General features: G+C 34.6%; 1 protein-coding gene and 1 pseudogene across 3 annotated transcripts; one reads left to right on the top strand and one right to left on the bottom strand.

Moving 5' to 3' along the window:
• Window positions 1-501: 501 nt before the first annotated feature.
• Window positions 502-20,360, bottom strand: ALB (albumin). Of its 3 annotated transcripts, XM_072973211.1 has the most exons (17): window positions 20,146-20,360; window positions 18,303-18,403; window positions 16,227-16,264; window positions 15,432-15,489; window positions 14,321-14,453; window positions 12,797-13,005; window positions 12,121-12,253; window positions 11,177-11,274; window positions 9,515-9,644; window positions 8,389-8,603; window positions 7,090-7,222; window positions 5,872-5,969; window positions 4,684-4,822; window positions 3,917-4,140; window positions 2,597-2,729; window positions 1,934-2,001; window positions 502-677 (listed from the first exon to the last, which is right to left on the bottom strand). In XM_072973211.1, the coding sequence occupies exons 2-16, from the start codon at window positions 18,308-18,310 to the stop codon at window positions 1,960-1,962; spliced, it is 1,791 nt and encodes a 596-aa protein (XP_072829312.1). In that variant the 5' UTR covers window positions 18,311-18,403; window positions 20,146-20,360; the 3' UTR covers window positions 502-677; window positions 1,934-1,959. The 3 variants fall into 3 exon arrangements, with proteins under 3 accessions (XP_072829312.1, XP_006212587.1, XP_072829315.1); XM_006212525.4 differs by lacking the exons at window positions 18,303-18,403; window positions 20,146-20,360 and having other exon boundaries at window positions 16,227-16,342; XM_072973214.1 differs by lacking the exons at window positions 15,432-15,489; window positions 16,227-16,264; window positions 18,303-18,403; window positions 20,146-20,360 and adding an exon at window positions 14,925-15,204.
• Window positions 19,693-20,217, top strand: LOC102531728 (ferritin light chain pseudogene; annotated as a pseudogene).
• Window positions 20,361-20,914: the final 554 nt, after the last annotated feature.

Below are 20,914 nucleotides of genomic sequence, written 5' to 3'. Positions count from 1 at the left end.
TTTATTATTATTTGTTGTTAACCTCTTACTGTGCCTAATTTATATATTAAATTTTATCATAGTTATGTATGTATGGGATGAAACATAGTATATATAAGATTTGGTGCTATCTGGGATTTCAGGCATCCATTGGGAGTTTTGGAATGTATTCCCTGCAGAAAAGGGGGACAACTGTATCTTTACAATCATTTCTACCTTCTGGGTCCCTCACATTTATTATTGGGTCATAGTAGTAAGAAAAAGCCATGTTTTATATGCCTTACCTATACCACAGTTTCTATTCTTTTATTTGAAACTATCATAATGTTAAAATATTCCTTTGAATGTCTATAATCCCTAACTCAGAACAATATTAATGTTTCTTTTACGTAATTAACCCAGAAGGAACTGAAAGTCCTCTGCTGAGATGGGGGAAGAGAGAACAGTGGGACTTTGACAGAACTTACAAAAATTTCAGAATAGCAACACATCTTTGAAAAATAACAGTCATGGACAATTATGTTAGATTCTTTTCATTTTTTTTTTTATTAATTGTAGCATAGAGAAGAGAGGCAAAATGTTTAAAGAAATCCGTGTTCTTTAGATAGGGCGTTGGTTTAGCACCAACAGAAAAAGAAAAACAGATGAATAAGCTCTGGGTCTCCATTTCTCTTTCTTTCTCTTCTTCTCAGGGTAGGCTGAAGAACAAAAGGATAAATATAATTACTGTTTATAAAATGGTATTTTTTTCAAACCTATTCAAGTGAATGCTAAATTGCTTAGATTGTCTTTCTGCAATTTCTACCAGTGAAAACGACTCAAGCCTGTCCTAGACTCATGGCAGGTGAACACTTCTGTTGTGTTCTCCCCTAAGAGGACACACCAGTAAGGACTGTATAGACCCCTCTTTGTCACTGATGTCATCAGGCTCCTCAGGCTTCAACATCACAGGCTTTTCATCATCAGCTGTCAGTCATTTACTTAACACTACTTCTCACCTAAGTTAATTACAAACAAAAAAGTTGTCTTCTCAAAGTTAGACCTTTAGGAAGAACATCTTGCCATGTAGGACTAAAACAAATCACATTTGAAATGCCCAAATTTGCAGAGATATGAAACTGGTTCCTTGCCTGAATGCATTATATGTAGGTATTGCCATAAGGACAATGAGCAAGTTAAAACCTAAAGTGGAATAAACATCACAGTTGGTTTGAAAAATATGGAAATAATTCATGCAAGAAAAAATAGTTGAACAACTTGCTTCAAAAAAGGAAGTTATTCTATTTTTTAATTTCCCCCAAAATATTATAACCAAATGGGTAAAACATGTTCATGTTCAAACAACTAAATTTTAAAGGGAGTCTTTTGTCATAAGAAGAGAAATTCTCTTAAGGCTCAGTATGTTGACACATTGAAAACTTAGTAGCAGATTACTGACTTATAGTAGAAGTTCACAGAAGATAGACTTATATTCTCCAGTGAAATGAATGTGCTCTGGAGCTATATGGTTGAACTATGCAAAATCATTCATAGTCAACTGGTCTTTTACATACAAAAATGCACCTTCATATGGTCTGGCCTGTTACCTAACATATTCCACTGCTGAACCACTGCTGCCTAGCTGAATGACTATCTTCTGTGTCATATTAGGTCAGAACAAGACAATGGTTAACTCTCAAACTCTGGTTTGAATTTTGAATTTTGGCTCCATCTCTCACTAGCTGGATGGTCCTTGGGTGAATGACTTAACCTATCCCTTGATCTGGGCCTTCATTTTCTCATCTTCAAAATGAGAATATTTATGGTACTCAACTCAAGCAAGTATTTTGAGAATTAAAGAAGTTAATATACATAACAAGCTTAGAACAGTGGTTGGCATTGGTCATTTGATCTTTGCTATTTTAATAATAACTTTTATAATTGCTTTAAAAAAAAAAACCCAAAGTATAGTTACCTGAGATGCTTACGATTGTGTTGTTTTTAGGCTAAGGCTGTTCGAGTTGCAGCAACAAGAAGTGGACCCTAAATACAAAGAAATGACAGAAGTGGGGAAAATATTAACATCACTATTAAAATTTTAAAAGTAACATTTATACAGCCATTGGTGATTACAAAGTAATTTTACATACATCACATCCTTTAATTCCAGCTTAGTACTAGAATCTCTAGAAGGAAGCTCACTGGCATAACTGCCCCCAAAGGAATAAAAAAAATTACTGTTAAGTCGTAGGGGGAAATAGTAAATGATTCAGGCATTTAACTGTAAACTACCCCATTACCCTGTAAAGCCAAGCACTGAGATTCAACCAAATCACAAACCAGCATTTTTCAAGAAATTGCTTAAATAGATTAATGTTTTGGTTTGGTAATGTCTCTGCCAGAAGATTTCAGGCCTTACAAATATTTGTGTCTATATATAAACATCACAACTTTGGAAAGAGAACAAATACTAAGCAGGAGATTTTTTTTTAAAAAAAGAGCTATTTCAGTCTTTTGTAAGACAATTGATAAGATTTCTATTCTGCATGCACAGTGTCCTTCAGACACTTAAAGCCTGATCAAAAGCAACAGCAAAGGGAATGAGACACACAAACATGAAGACAAACAACGCCAGTACCTCCACACTAAAGCAGCCCTCTTTGTCAACCGCTGCGCAGCACTTCTCTACAAAAGCTACAAATTTCTCCATAACAGTCTTCAGTTGTTCGTCTGTTGCCTTAGGCTTGTGTTTCAACAGTTCAGCGAGTGCACTGCATTTGAATGAAAACAAAAAGGAAAGAAAAAAAGAAAAAAAAAGTTTACTCACTAAAGAAGAATGGAGATGGTAAAGATGGTAGCACTGCTGGTTAAGATTATAAATCTCAGAGCCAGGCAACTCTGGCTTTGAGGCCCAGGCTTACCATTGAAAGTGTCAATATTCACATTTACACAGTGAGGAGAATAAAATCCACCTTCACAGGGTTAGTGGATGGATCAAATTAAGCACTGACTGTAAACTGCTCAACATTTGTAGTGTCAGTAAATCTCAACAAACCGTTCTCTAGTAAATCAGCGGGAGGGATGATGTCGTTGCATTTATACACTATTAACATTTTGGAAATTATGCCATATTGAATTTTATAGCTATTTAAGAGCTAAAAAGGATCCTTAAAAACTTACTTATCTTGGGCTCCACTTTAAAAGTTTCTAATCTGAGAATCTTTATATTTGGTTTTTGTAATTTGCCCCATTAAAAGTTAACTGTGGAGAGGCCACAGGAAATAGGACTATTCAAATTCATGGGAGCTGGTGGTTCTCTTTCATTGGCATCTATAGAGAGAACAGTGCTAGGGAGAGGGTCATGTGGGGATGATAGGCTTTGCAATAGTACTCTTAAGTCTATGGTCATGATCAGAAGCCACCAGAGATCATAGCAACCTTATGTTGCTAAATTTCATGCAATTATAACCCCTTGTGACAGTAATAGGGAGTCAAGCCTCAGAACTCACAATCCCAGATGTTTTTAATCCAAGTTTCATTCTCAAAAGTCAGATCTTGAGGGTTTGTCTCACCTGTGGGTTGCCATAGAACAAACTGAAAATAACCATTCATATCTAGAAATAAATTCTCCTCTGATTTCTACTAACTGATTTGCTATCTGCAGAAATGCCTCAGTTAATTCTTCAGCTTTTTTCCTGGAGCTAGGCTAAGATAATATTCTACTGCAGCTTTTATCCACAAGATTATTCTGAATGATTTAGAGGCAAGATTATGATACAGTTTTTTTTCTTTTGCTAAGAAAACAAAACACTATTTTATTCTTGAAACTTTTATCAGCTTAATATGGCCAATACTTAAGTGTTTAAGGTATATAACTACTTCAGAAAAAGTTGCTCTTTTCAATTTACAGTTCTCACTATCAAGACTAAAATATATGCAGTAATTAAATACTCCTCACGTTTGTTTCTTGATTTGTTTCTCAGGCTCAGAAACTGAGCATAAATCTGCATGGAAGGTGAATGTTTTATCATCAAATTCTTTGGGTTCATATGTTTCATCGGCTGCCAGAGAAGAAAAGCATGGTCGTCTGTTCACCAAGGACTCTGTGCAGCACTTGGTAACTCTGGGGCTCACTGGTGTCTTCTCATGCAACACGCACAACCGGTTCAGGACCAGGGACAGCTAAAAACAGGCCAGAGAGCAGAAATTCAGAAGTATAATGAAAAGTTTTGTTATACTTTAACTAGCAACATTGAATCCAGGGGTGATTTGAGGCAGTGATTTGCTTATCTTTAGAACTGCAAGTAATAAGGGACTATGAGCAGTCTTTTCTCTTTTAATCAAATATGGCTACATTTTAAGAACAATTTACTTGAGAAAACAATTGATTAAAAAATTTGAGGTGAGTCCTGAAATATGTGTTAGAGTAGGGAAGAAACAGTCCTATGCTGATACATTAAAGAAAAGACCCCAAAAAATAATAATTTAGAAAATGCCAGGATAGAACATTGAAAATTCATGGAAATTTTTCAAAACAATTGATCATTTTTAGAATTGTATATAAATCTTCATTCTGATGGTCAGGATAATATAGGTGAACAAGTCCTGGCTTTCACTACCATATACACAACACATACATACACCCTGCTTCTGAAAGTTAGCTTTGTCCATATCTAAAAGCAAAGAATCATCATTTTTAACTTTATTATATTTTAAAAGACTCACGTAGTCTTCAGCACAGGACATTCTATTTGATTCAGGAAGTGTACAACATTTAGTGCCCACTCTTCCTAGGCCTCTTGCGACTTCCACGAGCGTTGGAGTTGACACTTGTGGTAGTTTCTTAGTGTAACGAACTAAGATGCTGTAACAAAATAGTTCATATCCTTTCAGCCAGGCAAGAAACTGTCTTTTTATAACATAATATGTCAAGCAGAGAATACTTAGCCAAAAATCTATGCAGATGGTTTTCCATTTATAAAATTATCTTCGTCTCTAGATTGGTGGGGTAATGTGAGTGAAGACTTTGTCCTGAGAACTAATTAAGCCTAGCTTTGAATTTCATCTGTGCTGTATTATCTTAGGAAAGTGACTTATTATAATTCAGTGACATTAAAATATTTATTAATTGTATCTTTCAATAAAACTTACTGAGAGCTTAATCTATATCAGCACTATACTAAATTTGAAAGATCAATAGGGATGGCATAGGATTAAATTAAAAGAAACAAAGTATGCAATCAACCTGACATGGTATCTAACATGTAATAATAATATGCTAACATGTAATAATAGTTTACTAATAATAATTTACTGCTACTAATAATAAGAATGCTAATCACCACATGAAATGTTAATCTAATGCCACATGCAAATGCTTATCACACACAGAAAGCCAATATATGACTGGAATCTACTCAAGGGAAGAAACTGTGTCTTGTTCATTGCTGTTATTCCAAGCACTGATAGCTAGAAGAGTGCTAACATGTGTAAGCTGAACAATAAATATTTACTGAATAATGTGGCTCTATTTAATCAGGACATTAATCTATCATCTTATTGAGCTATTTCTATTCGAGACCTACTATTTCCTGCTCTGTGAACCATTGCTATATTTTGTTTGCTCGTAAACTACTCCTTACCTTTCAAAGGGCATCTGCAGTTTCTATATCCCAAGATTTGACATTTTTCCTCCCAGTCTTAAGAGATCAATTTTTTAAACTTCACTCAAATACAGGCCTCTTCATTTCATCAATTATTTTATCTCATTTTCTCCAGTCTTTTGTGATAGAGAGTGATTATAAATACATAATTTATTTTCATGATTAAAAGTTCCATGATGGGTGGTCTATATATTGCCTTACATATTTACTAAATGATCAAGAAAAAATAGCCAATAAGCAAAATACTTACTCATTTTGGAATCCATACTCTCCAAGTTTTTCAAAAAGTTCACAGTTTTGTTTGACTAAATTCTGAGGTTCATCTGCAAGATGCTGGAGTTTATCAAACTGAAAAATGAAAGAATTGTGTTTACAGCATTCTATCAGAGGAACAGATGGAGGTTGTTTTTCACCCTCTTCGGCAGAATAAGATCTTTCCTTCTTTCTGCCCAAAGCCACGTAAATACACTTTTGATGCCAAATCTATTATAGTACATTTAAACCATTTATTTGGCAAGACTGCATAGGATAAGTGACTAAGAACAGTCAGACTCTGGAGTGTGACTACCAGTGTTTGAGCCAGGCCACCTCACTCACTTTCTAGCTGTGCAGCTTTACTCCACATCTCCATGCTTTGGAACCCTCACCTCTAAAATGGAGATGATGGTGGTCCTCATTTCAGAGAATTGCTGTGTAAACTACATGAGCTAATGGAATTAAAACAGAGCCTGGAACATAGTAAAAAGCTCAGTAAACAATGGGTATGAATGTAAGCATCAATATTATTCAGCCATCTCTCCAGTTGCATCCTGAGCTTTCTAAGAGATTTTACCTTGGTCATTGGTTTCTGTGTGGCACCTGGCATATAACAGGTTCCTGGTAGAGGGAAAAATGACTTCCCTCTGATTCTTCAATTTGAAAACCACTATATGTGCTAGGAATGCTAAATATCTTAAAACATATTAAAATCTTATTTTAACATAGCTAAACATCTTAAAAGTCTCCAAAACTTTTCAGTTTTCCTCTCCTTACTTAATTTCCTATAAAACCATTCCTAAACCTTCTCAAAAAGATTTGAAAATATTCTGAATTAATAGATTTCACAATCTTCCTTAAGATGCTAATTCTTGATACTTGACAAAATGTGGAACCAAGGTTAACTTTCTTTATATCTAAGTTAAATTTCTTTTAATTAACATTTGACTTTACCTTATTTTGTTCTCAGCAGTGTAAGAAAAGAAAAAAGCATGTTCAAGATTTTGTGAAATTAGAGATTGCTCTCTTTAGATCTTTCTTTTCTATTTAAGGCTATGATTCCTATAATGTTTAAAAGCACAGAATCTGAACCATCTCAAGAAAAGACCTAAATTGCACTATATAACATTTTATGTTCTTGCATTATTTTTCTTTCCTGTTATTGGAATCATCAGTCAAAGAGTTACATTTTTTTTTCCTTCAGGAAACTTACCACGGTAGCATAGCAGGCATGAGGATCATCTTTGGCACAGCAGTCCTCCAGTGTGGCTTCATACTCCTTGGCAATTCTCAGCATCAATGAGACAGCATACTCAGGGTGCCTTCTTGCGTATTCATGCAAAAACCTAATTAAGATGAAGATAAAATAGATTTAGTTGGACAAATGAGCAAGAAAAACCACATAACTAACCACAAAAGTAACTCATATTCTAAAGGTCTGAATTTGACTAAACCCCATGCAGTGAAGCTTAGTGGCTAAGGACTTGGGAGGTTCAGAGTTAAATCTAACAAATCCTGGCTCTGTCATTTATTTTACTATATGACCTCAGGCAACTTATTAAAACTATCAGAGCCTTTGTTTTCCCCTCTGTGGAATGGGGATAATAATAGTATCTATATCATAAGGTGAGTTGGGAGAAATACATGACATAATCTCTGCAAAACACACGCTGTCTGGCACCTATTAAACGTTTGATGAATGACACCTATTACTATAAGGTATATTTTGCTTGATTTGGACTACACCTCAAAAAGGCTCTGACAGATAAATAGAGATATATTCTAAAATTTTTTTCCTCTCTGTATGAGTAAAATCTTGATGGGTACATAGTTTTATGAAATATTATTTAGTGCAAAAATACTATTATAATTGAGCAATAAAATGCAAAGTGTATTCACCATGCTTACTGACTTTATATAATCATTGATTCTGTCATTTAATTATATGCTGCCTTGCCATGTACTGGCCCTCTGGTATGTTTAACCAAATGTAAAGCACCTGGTAATAGATTTCATACTTCTCTTCATAGTTCTTTGCTGCTATCAGATAGATACATAGATAGGTAGATAAATACAGAAACAAAGATGTATTACATATATTCACACATATGTATTATAAGTTCAAGAAATACTCTTTGAATGAATGCATGAATGACTAATGTATATAATTTACATTATAATTTACATTATAATTTACACAAAATATTTCTACAGGTATTTTCAGAAATATCTCTAAGACGTAAGGTGTAGGGTGGGGGAGTAAAAATAGACTTTTATTATTACTTTGTACTCTTCTCTATTGATTAAGCATTTGCTGTGAGCATGTATCATTTTATAGTTTTTAAAAACTAATTAATGTTTTCCAAAAATGTTTAAAGGGTAGGAGAAGAAAGAATAAAGAAACATTGTAGGCAACATGAAAATTGTAGCAATTCCAAAGGAAAGTTTAAAACAATTTCCTAAATCTCGAGACCATGTAAAACTATGAAAGGATCATTCCTTATCCACTTACATGCCCAGGAAGACATCTTTTTCCTCCTTGTAGTGTTTGCAAACGTCCTTATCTTCAGCAAACTGATCAGTTATTGCAGGCAGGTTTTCTGGTATCTCATCTCTTTCTGCCTCATGAATGCAGTGGGATTTTTCCAATAGAGGTTTCTCACAGCATTCCTTCAGTTTAGAGGAGATTGTTTCTTGATTGTCACAAAAATACTTGGCAAGATCCGCCTACAAGCAAGTTGATGGACATCATTCAATGTAAATTGACATCAATACACTTTCTCCCCAGACTTTTATTATGTTGGTAGGATATGTTCATTGTATTCTAACACCATACATGTACCAACTTGCGTTCTGTGAACATTTTCTGTCTGTGCTGCTAAGCCTGGAGATTCAGGTACAACTGTTAAAATATTTCCACTTGATTAAAAAATCTACTTAGAATAGGTGCTCATTTAATTTTATATTTCTACTGTTAAAGCATTTACATTTTAAATTAAAATTCAGTACTGTTTTACCAAATATTCACCCAAAATTAAGTGCAGGCATTTTGAAGTCAAAAGACTAAATAAAATGTTAGAGATTTTTGAAAAATTAGTCAAGAGCATAGTCACAGACCCTACTTACACATGTAGAATAGCTGCCTTAAATTTTCCAGAAAGTGTCCTGAGAGATTAGAATCCTGGTATTTGGTCATAATTTTCAGTTTGAGGAAAACAGATAGCATACTAAATATTTGTATTTTTAACATGCAGAGTTAATTAAGAGAGAATATAGAGAAAAATTATATAATTTCCAAAGTTCTCTTCAGAATTTAGCCTTTTTCCAACTCCTCCCACCTCCTCAAAATAATTTTCTTAGAAATTTACCTTTGTAACTGTCTTATTTCAGTTTTAAGATTTTGTTCTCACTTAGAATATGACTAAAAGACATCATAAATTAGTAAATGAGTTTATCAAATCATTTAATGAGTAGGATATCAGATTTTTTAAAAAAGTGTCACAAGGCAGGGAGAGCACTGAGCAGATTAGAGCATAGAGGACAATCTCAACCCACTCTCAGTTGTTATGATGCTGAACAAATTGATTCTACCAACTTGAGCATGTAAGTCACCAGAAAGCACACTGAGGATTCTTTACCCTGTCATCTGCACACTCAAGCAGGTCACCGTGGCAGCACTCCTTGTGGATTTTTGTAAGATCAGTCACTATCTTGGAAATCTCTGCAAAATCAGCCTTGGGAAATTTCTGGCTCAGGTGACCTACTGACCTGAAAAGAAAATTCTCCTATCAAAATATTATTAACATAATATTTTGTGTTAATATTTTATGTGAAACATAATATTTTGTGGCAACATTTTATGTGAAAGCAGTAGGAAAATACTACATATAACAAGAAAATTTAGGACAAAATAATGGAGAAATAATCTGTAAAATTCATTAGTTCTTATTTCAATGCTACTTCTCAACCAAATCATTATCTTAGACGAAATGTTTCCTTTGGGCAGAATTATCCATTGTAAGAATGCGTATGGTGGTCAGAAATCCAGTGATTCATAAAAGCAGAAATCAAAGAGGGATTTCAAAACAGGCTACCTGCTGAGAGGCATCAGGTTTGGAGCACAGGACTGACTTCCAGATCTGGCTTTATAGCTTATTAATAGTGTGACCCTAGGCAAGTGTGATCTTAGCCTCTCTGAGCGTCAGCCTCTACAGAGTCACAACAGCATGCCAAACCAAAGAATGTTGTGAGAATTAAATTAGATAATGCATATGAACCCATTTTATGAACTGGGAGGTTCATGAACCATACAAGCTCCAGTTATCTTTTTCTTTTCTTAACTAAAACACATTCTTCCTGATTTCTAAAGGTCTCTGAGAAAAGAAATTTCATAACTTCTACAAAATTAGAGTTTTGATTAAGCACACTTATACCAAGAAATTGACTTAGCACAGTCTCTAAGCTCGATGACAAGATATAAAAGGCTAATATACACGTTTTCCCAAGTCATTTCAGAGTTGCCTAAATCTGATAAAAGTTAACTTCTTTCCCCAAAGCAATCATAGCCTGTTTAACTGTATACCATTTTATGTTAAGGTTTATTGATTTGGTTGCTTTTGGTAGTGTAGATGGTAGGGATGACAGTCAAGATAGTTCAAGTGATAGTTCCCAGAAGCTTGCAAAATATCTATTCTTTTCATTCTATTTCCTGTTTGTGTTGATTCATTGTTGACTAGAAAGTGAGGGATTGGGGGTGGACAGAGGGGTGAGTTCCTTGGCTCAGATATTGAAGGATACTTCTAGAACTAGCTAATAATACAACAACAGAAGCCCAGGTAAAAACAAGAGATTGAGAGCAGAAATGGTGCTACAAAAAAGTGAGAAGAAATCTTGATGGCTGAAATTAATGATCAGAACATAAAAAGATAAACAGACACTTTCAGATAATTGGTTGGGGGTGAAGGAGAGATAAAATTAAATAAAAGATCCTGACTACAGCTCTATAAAAGTAGTAGACCATTATACTAAGATCTCAATCACTATAAACACATGAAAGTTTAAACACCTGTCCTGGGAGAACAAAAAAGATGTCCTCTAAATTTTTCGACTACTTAGAAAACATGTGATAAAAAGTGACAATTTGTCATTGATGCTCTGGTTTTCATCTGTCAAATTTCTACCTTTTGGACAACCCAAAAGATGTATATAAAAGCACTGTGTAAAATGACACACAAATATACAATTTTGTCAACTGAATCATCATTTACATCATTATAAAGAAGTAAATTAAGTTAAAATACCATGCTTTGAGAGCTCTATCTCCGAATTTTTGGATACTGGTACACCTGAGTCTCTGTCTGGCAGATGAAGTCAATATCCTTTCTCTTAAAGCATCAATCTGCAAAAAGAAATAATTTTGAAAAAGTTAGAAAAGAAAAACTCTCCAAAGAACACCCCTTCATTAGCTCAGATGAGACTATGGCAAAGCAAATTTGAAAGAGGTAACTTACACCTAAATTCCCAAGTAGTCACTGCTGGCAAATAATTATTTTGCTGTGTAGGAAGAGGAAAAGTCAGTCTGGTCATAGTGGAAACTTTTAGGTAGTTAAGAACCACCATAGAGGCATTGCCAGGGAAAAGGGAACTAAAAGGAAAAGTGGAAACAGGGCACACTAATATCCCAGGGAATAGAATTTTGCTGACTTCTTAATTTTGCATACAATCTATTTTCATCCCTCCTTTACCAACTCTCATAATATCCATAAACTCCCTAGAAAAGATAACACAGTACATAATAAATAAATATTTATGGAATGAATAAATAAACCCAGGCTTCTAGATGCAGTTATATTCTCCCCCACTTTGAATTCCCTACCCAGTAAAAAAAAGTCTCATGAAAAGAGGAACAAAAACTGTGCCTCTTGGCTGTGCAATTTAACAAATGAGTTTCATTATTTCATTATAGCAACTACCACCATAAAAAGAGGTGGGATATTTAGACACATACACAGTGATTCCCTCTACCAGATCCACTTCGGCAAATCTCAGAAGGAGGAAGGTGGAAGTCATAACCTTCAAAAAAGGTGAAAGATCTTTAGGGGAGAAAAAAGGGAGGAAGGCTTTTCTGACCATGTAAAGAAGTTTCTCTCAGAGGCTTAGGTTTCCTAAATCTAGCCTTAAGATGCCCCAAAGCTAAGGATTGATTATCAATTTGTTCTTTTATTCTTCTCTGGGGAATGAATACCTTTGGTAATAGGCAGGCAGCTTTATCAGCTTCTTTGCAGCATTCTTCAAAAACGTGTTTATATTGGTGAGCATAGTAAAGGAGTTCTGGGGCATAAAAGTAAGGATGTCTTCTGGCAATTTCATATAGGTATCTAAATTTTTAAACAGAAAAACAGACAGTCATTTTTCTATAGCAGACAATATTACAGGAACATTTGTAATTAACATTCTCCCCAGAGCCTCCAAAACCCAAAGACATCTAATTCACCAACTGAGTGCAATTTGTACATGATGACCTTGCATTCGTCATTCTTTAAGTCTGTGAAAAGGTTAAATTTATAACCACACATGCATAAAATAGTTAAATTTCTGTGATATGCTATTGACTAAGATGAAATAAATTCTGAGAATACTAAATATATATCTTTATAACATTTTAATAGATGCCAACTTCACATATTTTCATACAGATCATATCCTGTTTCAATCAACTCCTAAAGATCTTTGATGGACTTTTTTCATTGTGTAGAATTTTATAATATCAGATATTACTTCTTTGAAAATTTTGAACATTGTCATTAGAACAAAACCTTCATCTTAACATTGATAATATTTTTTGTAATAGTCATTGTTATAACGAGTCTTGATCTATTCCTTAATTTTTAATTTTGAAGCACAAAAATCAGATTACTTACTTTCCTCCAAACCTCTTTTCATTTTCCTGGAAGGCTGTGCACAAAGCTTCGGGTTCTGGCTTCAGTTTAGGGAGGTCTGGGTTATCATTTTTGTGTTGCAGAAAGCACTCATTTCTCTCTGCCTCTTGTTTCTCACAGCAGTCAGCCATCTCACCATAGGTCTCACGGAGAGATGCAACCGTACACAGTTTATTTCCAAAGAGAATATGCTAAATGGAAGAGAGCAGGATTCACATTGCTGGGCAGCATTTTATTTTCCTTATACCCAAAAAACAGTACTAAAAAATTCATATCCTAGTAAACTTTGGTTAGGAAATCATATAAAAATTCACTTTCTTTCCTCAGGTTTAGAGAGTTTCCCTTGATTTGACCATCTATGGGTAATTTTCACAAGAATTAACTTGACACTATTACTTACAGTGAACAAAACAGAAGGGCAAGAAGACAATCAATGGCTTTAAGGAATAAACATAACTCCTATTTCTACCTGAGACTAAAGGCTAGGAAAGTGATCACTATAATAAAAAGTCAAGGAAAAATAATCCTCTAAGTAATAGATGAATTCACATTAGGGAGGAAAGTGTTCAGATAGTGTCTTGTTTGAGCTGCTGCTTCTTAAGAGGTCCAACTTTTTAGTAAAGACCATTCAAAACTGAGGAGTAACACTATCTACTGTGTATTAATTAAGTTTTAATTAATTAAACATTAAAATACAGGTTTTTTAATTCTAGAAATACTTGACTCAAAGCACATTCCATTAAATGAATCCTTTCTGCCCGTTAATTTATATTATGAAAGTAATTGTAACTTCAGGGGAAATATTCTACTCAAGACAGAATTTATTAATTTTTTTAAAAGCATTTTTTAAAAATTCATATTTAGAGCCATATTATTGTGCAGAGTTAAAGAACTGATTCTGCCTTGAGGCAGAAGTACATATAGAGAGAAATAAGAAGAAAGGCTTCAGTGATAAATAAAAAATTGCCCTGTCCCCAGAAAGGTATAGATTAAGTGGTGAGAGAAACATAAAGCTCTATCCTTGTATTGAAGATCTCTCTGAAAATACCTTAAGTTCAAAGTCCTGATTTTTTTATTGTATGTAAAACATGAATATTCCTAAATGAGGAAAACATGCTATACTATTATTTTACCCAGGTAACAAAATCAGCACAGAAATCAGTTGAGTACTTTCTGAAGATAAAAACTATGCCATCATTAGTAGCCTCTATGAAAAGAAATCTAACTTCAAATTTTAAAAAGAGATTTCTACAAATGAAAAACTTCCATTTAAATATACTATGACTCTTGTGCGTGTTCTCACTAAAGAAATGTTTTAAAACTGTGGGTATAGCTAGGACATCTCTACTAGAGAAGAAACAATGGCTGCACCCACTTTTGAATGTTGCTTACAAATACAGCCATTTAGTAATACTTGAGAAAACTAAAATGTTTTTTTTTTCATTTTAAACATTCAGGATTCCTTAAAAGAAGAAGAAATACTATTCAAAATCAGAATATACTTACAAGTGACTTGTCACAATCTGCAGCTGACTCATCAGCAACACATGTTTTTGCAAACTCAGTTACTTCATTCACTAATTTTACATGATCGTCAAATGGGCACTGCTGGAGATACTGAGAAAAGGCAATCAGCACCCTGAAACAAGGGACATAGAAAAGGGTAGCATAACAAAATTTTAACAGACAGTAGGTAGCAGTGCTAGAAAACAAACTGTGCATCTGTATATGTTCCCTGTTTTACACATCTTTTTTACTATTATCCAGAAAGCCTGTTCACACCAGCTGTTATCGGAGGTCTAACCAGGTATATGTGGCTTTCTAAGCAAAGAGGATGTATATTTCCACCATGTCTAAATATATGTTTGTGCATGTCAGTAGATACATACACACAGAGCAGGCAAGCAAAATGCATTGTAAATTGACCTAATTGTTAAGACTGGGGCATTACATCGGCCCCTTAACTATTTATTTGTTTGTTTGTTTGTTTTAATGGAGGTACTGGGGATTGAATCCAGGACCTCCTGCATGCTAAGCACAGTCTACCACTGAGCTATACCCTGCCGGCCCTTTAACTATTTAAAACAAAACAAAAATCACATGCACATACCTCATTTAATCAGGCTGTAGGATAAGACAGATCTTGAAAAATAAGCTGTTTTCTCACTTTTTAACTAGATTAAAAAATATTAAAATGGTCTCAAGAAACACCAGAACGATTTGCTAGGTAAAGGAATGTAGTAAGCGAGTTGTTAAAGGAATCATACAGTAAAATCTTTTCCACCATGCAGGTTATATAAGAGCTGCAGAGCTACACTGTCCAATATGGTTGCCATTAGCCACAAGTGACAATATATATTTAAATAAATTAAAATTAAATACTGTTTAACTTTTTGATCCTCAGTTGCACTTGCCATATTTAAAGTACTCAATAGCCACACGTAGCCAGTGACAACCATATTAGGCAACACCAATATAGAATATTTCCATCAATGCAGATAATTCTATTGGACAGTACTGTTCTAGAATCTCTGATGACAGGGGAATATAAGGACTTCAGAATAATGACCGACACTATTAGAAACATTAAATTTGATTCTTCAATATTTTAACTTACAGGCCTTTGAAATCATCTTCTCCCAAATCTTTAAACCGATGAGCAATCTCACTCTTGTCTGGGGAGGGGAAAAAAGGAGACAAAAAAAATAAAAAGATTTGCTTAAATTGTGAAGAAACAACTGTTTAAGATATTATTTTTTTCTGTTTCTCTCCATTTGACTTAGGTATTCATTTGTTTCAAGATATTGGGCTCTGATCTCTACAGAAAATCTTAGGATGGTGGTGAATTATTTCTTCTGCATTTAAACAGAAGAGTTATTTAATCACCAATGATGCTATTTGAAAAAAAGTCATTAAAATCATTAAATATTTATAGCTTTATATTCAAACTCAGATAAAAGCTAATGCTCTTGTAGTGTCTATTAATAGCTACTGGGAGGACAGTTCGAAGTGAAAAATAGAAATACAAGTTCTAGCAATAACATTAACAATGCAGGTTTTGTTTTGTTTTGTTTTGTTTTTGTAAATTAAGGTACAGTGGACAGGCCTTTGGGAATTTGAAGTTTTGAATTCTATCTTCAACTATATTCTGTTAAGTTTAAGTCACTCTGCATAAGTTCCTTCATGTGCAAAAGGAAATTATAAATACTAAACAATTCTCACTATTTTTTCACCTAGGATGTTAGAAATATATTCATAAAATGACTGCCTAAGGGTTCACAAATACAAAATATAACAGTCCAGAAATAAGCACTAAAGGAAAACTTACTTCATTAAAGATTCAAGGTTTGCTGACACTTTCTTTTACTAGGAAAATAAAATAAGTTGAACAATAGAAAAATAGAATTCTTACATGTATCTCGACGAAACACACCTCTGGAATAAACAGAGCTGAAGAGAAAGAGAAGGGAAATAAAAGTCACCCACTTCATTGTGTCAAAGGCTTGAGAGGCTGACAGAAGAGAAAAGGTAGGATGTGTAGAGGGAAATCAGCATTAATATACTTCTTTAGCCAATAATTGTAGATTATTAACTAGACTCATCTTTGTATTTCATTGGCTCACAAATGATTACAAAATTCATAGCATTCTTGCCAAAAAATTGTTTGACTAAATCCCTTACGTATGTTTGCCATCTGGAACTGTTTTCTCTACAAGACCTTGTCAAGTCATTAAAGTTATGTAAAACATCTTATCAATTTTTACATAAGAGTTTAAACGATTTGTACCATTACCATGTCCTCTGTCTGTGACTTGTCATTTGAACATTTTAGTTTCAATATTTGCAAAAATTTAACCGAACCAACGACTTAGCTCAGAAATAAGACATACTAAAAAAGAGCTAAGCTCCAAACTGTATCTATTACTAATTTCAAATATGCTTTTACTGATAAGTAATGAAAAATGTACAGACACACACACACATATTAGAGGGCTTCCATGCCTTTTCATTCTTCTGAAACTGTTTTGTCCGAAAAAGCTGACGTTTCAGATGCAAACTAAGAAAGCTATAGCAACAGTAACAACTCAAATGGGTATTCAGAAGTCCTACATTTTCATCTCAGCTCTAGCCCACATATGATCCAGGCCCTGGCGCAAAGTACTCAGAGGCAATGTGGCTATCTGTCATAAAACTTTCAGTTAAGAAGACATGAGGAAGAAAATGGATGCAATGGCAGTAATGATGATCTTTGCCATCAAAATATACACAGGACAGGCTGAGTCTGATTATGCCTTTAGGGGTTATAAGAATCCTAGATCTTCTTTACCAGGCATCATATTCTTTCCATCCCTATTTCATACTTTTTTCCTTTCTCCCTTTTGGATAAATTATGTCAATTTTTCTTTTTGCTTCCAAGAAAAAGTAGGCATCTTTCATTTGAAGTAAGTGTTCAACCCAAGCTTTTTCCTTATGAGTCTTCTGAGAAGGTCTGACCAAACATGGAATCTTTATCATTGGATATAATGGTATTACCAATTCACAGAATCAGACCTTTGTCATTCATACATATACTTTGTGCACATTTTTTATTTAACAAATGAAAATAATAATAGTCTCTCTATCTAATTTGCACTGCAATATTATATTGTAATATAATGGTAAATATAGAAAACAAAAAAAAATCAAATTCACTGTAATTCTAGAAACTTAAAATTGAAAGTCCTATGTTTAATGAAGGTCCCATAGTTTCCAAATATAAAATTGAAAACTCCTGAAGGAATCTTTCCTTGGAGTATCAATAATGTGTTTTCCACATGTGTATCCTTTTTAAAGATTAACAGATGGTTGAGAAATTAAAATATTTAATTCTTAACACTATCTGCTCAAAACTTATCTTAATTAATAAAAAACCCTTGAACATGTGGTTCCCAAAGTAAGGATACTTCCATTTTTCTCATATTAATTCTAAATGTACATGCTGTACTGAGAAGAATAAAACTACACAATTGTTGGTTATTTCTAAATACTCTGTTCTTCAACCTTTTAAACTCATATTCAGTTAGTCATCGAAGGAAAATGGTATGAGAGTAAATGTAATTATTTAAAACAAGAGTTATAAATATGGCTTACAGAATCTAGTTTCTTGGTAAATAGGAAACTAGCTCCAAAAATTTTTTAATGTTCTCCCATTTTTATGGATGAAATTTAAAGAGAGTGGTTAAGAAGATTACTTCAATATGGAAGGAACAATAATGTACTGATCATTTAGAAGAGAAAAAAATAACATTTGAAATACAACTGGGATTAAAGCTGACCCTTTATCCCTTTTGTCCAATATTTTTAAAGCATTCATGTTGACAGATAGAAAAAGCACAGTTTTGAAATAGATGAAATCTCGCTTGGGACCAGTTCCCCACTTCTTTGCTAACCCATCATAACCTTAAACCTATGCCCTCTGACTACTCTCTGCATTCCTGAAGCTTCTCACCAAGTCATTCAAATCAGGTTTCCCTCCATCTGTCCATCTTCTTGGTCCAGTCCTTATGTCATCTCCTTTTGTGATAGGTTACTACTTCTGGGTTGCTTTCTCTTAGAAATAAAGTGAAACATATGCATTAAAATGTGACAACCATGTCTGATAATAGCCTCAGTATTTAAACAGAGACTTTCCTGAAACAAGTACTTAACCCAACGTCATTCCAAAATATGGGAAATTGGATTTATTTGGAGAGAAAGCTAAGAAAGTAAAAATCTTTTCTTAGCGTTCTTCCTTCTGTACTAAGGACATGTGTGTGGATGTCCACATCCATGGACAGGTAAGATAAATCCTACCTATCATTGAAGGCCCTGGACTGCTTTCTAACAAATACAGAAGGGTAGAAAAGTGAAAGACCATTAACCATCAAACTAGCCAATTGAAACATGGTAAGCAATTTAATTTCTTATTCACTTGTGAAGATACATTTCCCATTAAAAAATAAGAAAATTGTCCAACATGTATAAACTCTTATAGGCATTTCTAATGCAAAAAAATTGTAATATAATCCAAATATCAACTTTCCCCTCATCTCCCTCCATAAACCATCCCTCTAAAATACCCACTTGCATTAGTGGGAAAACTCTTGGCTGAAAATGTCACAGAAGACAAAGAAAAGAAAGTTCACAGTATAAAAACCACACTAGATGACCATCATTGGTTTGTCCCATCTCTTAAGTCCTTCTCTCTTCAAAACTCTAATGGTAGAATGGTTCCTTATTCCACCTTTCCTCATATTACACTGGGTCTCTAGAATTTAAGTCTACTTTCACTCAGATTTCTTAACAATTTATTTCAAACTTCTCAACTCTTTACTATACAGTTTAATTCAGATCACTGTCAATTTCTAGCTCCAAACTCAAACACACAGATCTGTATATATTTTTATGACACGTGGGTCAAGTTGGATTAAATCATCTTTAAGGTCCCATCTACCTTGAACATTCTGTGATTCCATATTACCAATGAAACAGTCATAAGATGAGAAAAGGTCCTGACTGTGAGAATGAATATATCAATTTAGGGAACTGGGATCCAAATCTGAGAATATGTTCATTGCTAACTTGCCCAGTGGCCCCGCAGGCATTACTCTGCCTAGTTCAGGTTAACATTTTTAAGAAATGGAAAGGTCTTGAAGTGAGTTTGGTGGTCCCACAGATCTGTCTCTTGCTTCAACAGTGTTTGGACGGAACAGACCCAGGAATGCCCCTTGCTCCAGCCTCTAACCACCCTTCAACCTTTTTTCCAGTTGCATCCTTCAGAACCAGCCACTGTGCTATGATCAGCCTCTGGGACCAGCCAACACCATTTTGCGAGCTATAATCCTTATTACCCATCAACCATGAGCTCCCAGATACGTCAGAATTATTCCAGCGAGGTTGATGCCTCTGTCAACCATCTGGTCAACATGCATCTGCGGGCCTCCTACAACTACCTCTCTCTGGGCTTCTATTTCAACCGCGACGATGTGGCTCTGGAGGGCACTGGACACTTTTTCCACGAATTGGCTGAGGAGAAGTGCGAGGGTGCCAAGTGTCTCTTGAAAATGCAAAACCAGTGCGGCAGCCATGCCCTCTTTCAGGACGTGCAGAAGCCATCTCAAGATGAGTGGGGTAAAACCCAGGATGCTATGGAAGCTGCTACTGTCCTGGAGAAGAACCTGAACCAGGTCCTTTTGGATCTGCATGCCCTGGGTTCTGCCCGCGCATACCCACATCTCTGTGACTTCCTGGAGAACCACTTTCTGAATGAGGAGGTGAAACTCATCAAGAAGATGGGTGACCACCTGACTAACCTCCGCAGGCTCTCTGGTCCCCAGGCTGGATGAGTATCTCTTCGAAAGGCTCTCCCTCAAGCACGACTAGGAGTCTCTGCAACCCAGCGGCCTTTACGGAGCCCCTCTGGTGTCATGGCTTCTGCCTGAAGCCTCTCTGCAGTTACCAGGCAGCCTTTTAACTATCCTGGAGCCCTCTCCCAAGTCTTGGACCAAATAGAAACAATAAAGCTTTTTGCAACGGCTGAAAAATAAAAAGAAAGAAAGAAAGAAATGGAAAGGTCTTTACCTTGTCTAAATTACAGAAATAAAATGACACTTCCTTGTATTTTTATCATTTCGCCAAGAAAAATGTAACTAATGCCTGAAATCCGTATTTATCCATTCTTTGCATAAGTTAGCAACAAAGGGTCTATAAACATAGAAATTGAAATTAGTGCTAGTAACTCCCATCATAATAATAGCTACAGATGGAAATCAAACAGAAATTAATCCACTGCTGAGAATTTATATTCCGTACTTTTTTTCAAATGTAATTCAAGAGACTTACTATTTAAAAAAGAGATTGAAGTTACAAAATGAAACTATTTTTTAACCTTTTATAAAACAACAAAGGTGGTGTGGCTAAAATATGCCTATGTTAACACTTCTGTGGATCAAACTTAGAAAGTTTTTATTAAAGGATAAGCTTTTTTCCTCCTTGATGTCTTTTAAAGCTTACAATTTATCAGATGTTTTAAAATCTCCCAATGCTGTACTTTTACTAAAACTTCTCTGGTCTGCCACCCAG

This window comes from Vicugna pacos, chromosome 2 (genome assembly GCF_048564905.1).
Source record: "Vicugna pacos chromosome 2, VicPac4, whole genome shotgun sequence".
NCBI classification, from domain to species: Eukaryota; Metazoa; Chordata; class Mammalia; order Artiodactyla; family Camelidae; genus Vicugna; species Vicugna pacos.
The sequence above is the reverse complement of the archived record's forward strand: the minus strand, read 5'-3'. Positions and strand labels throughout refer to the sequence as shown.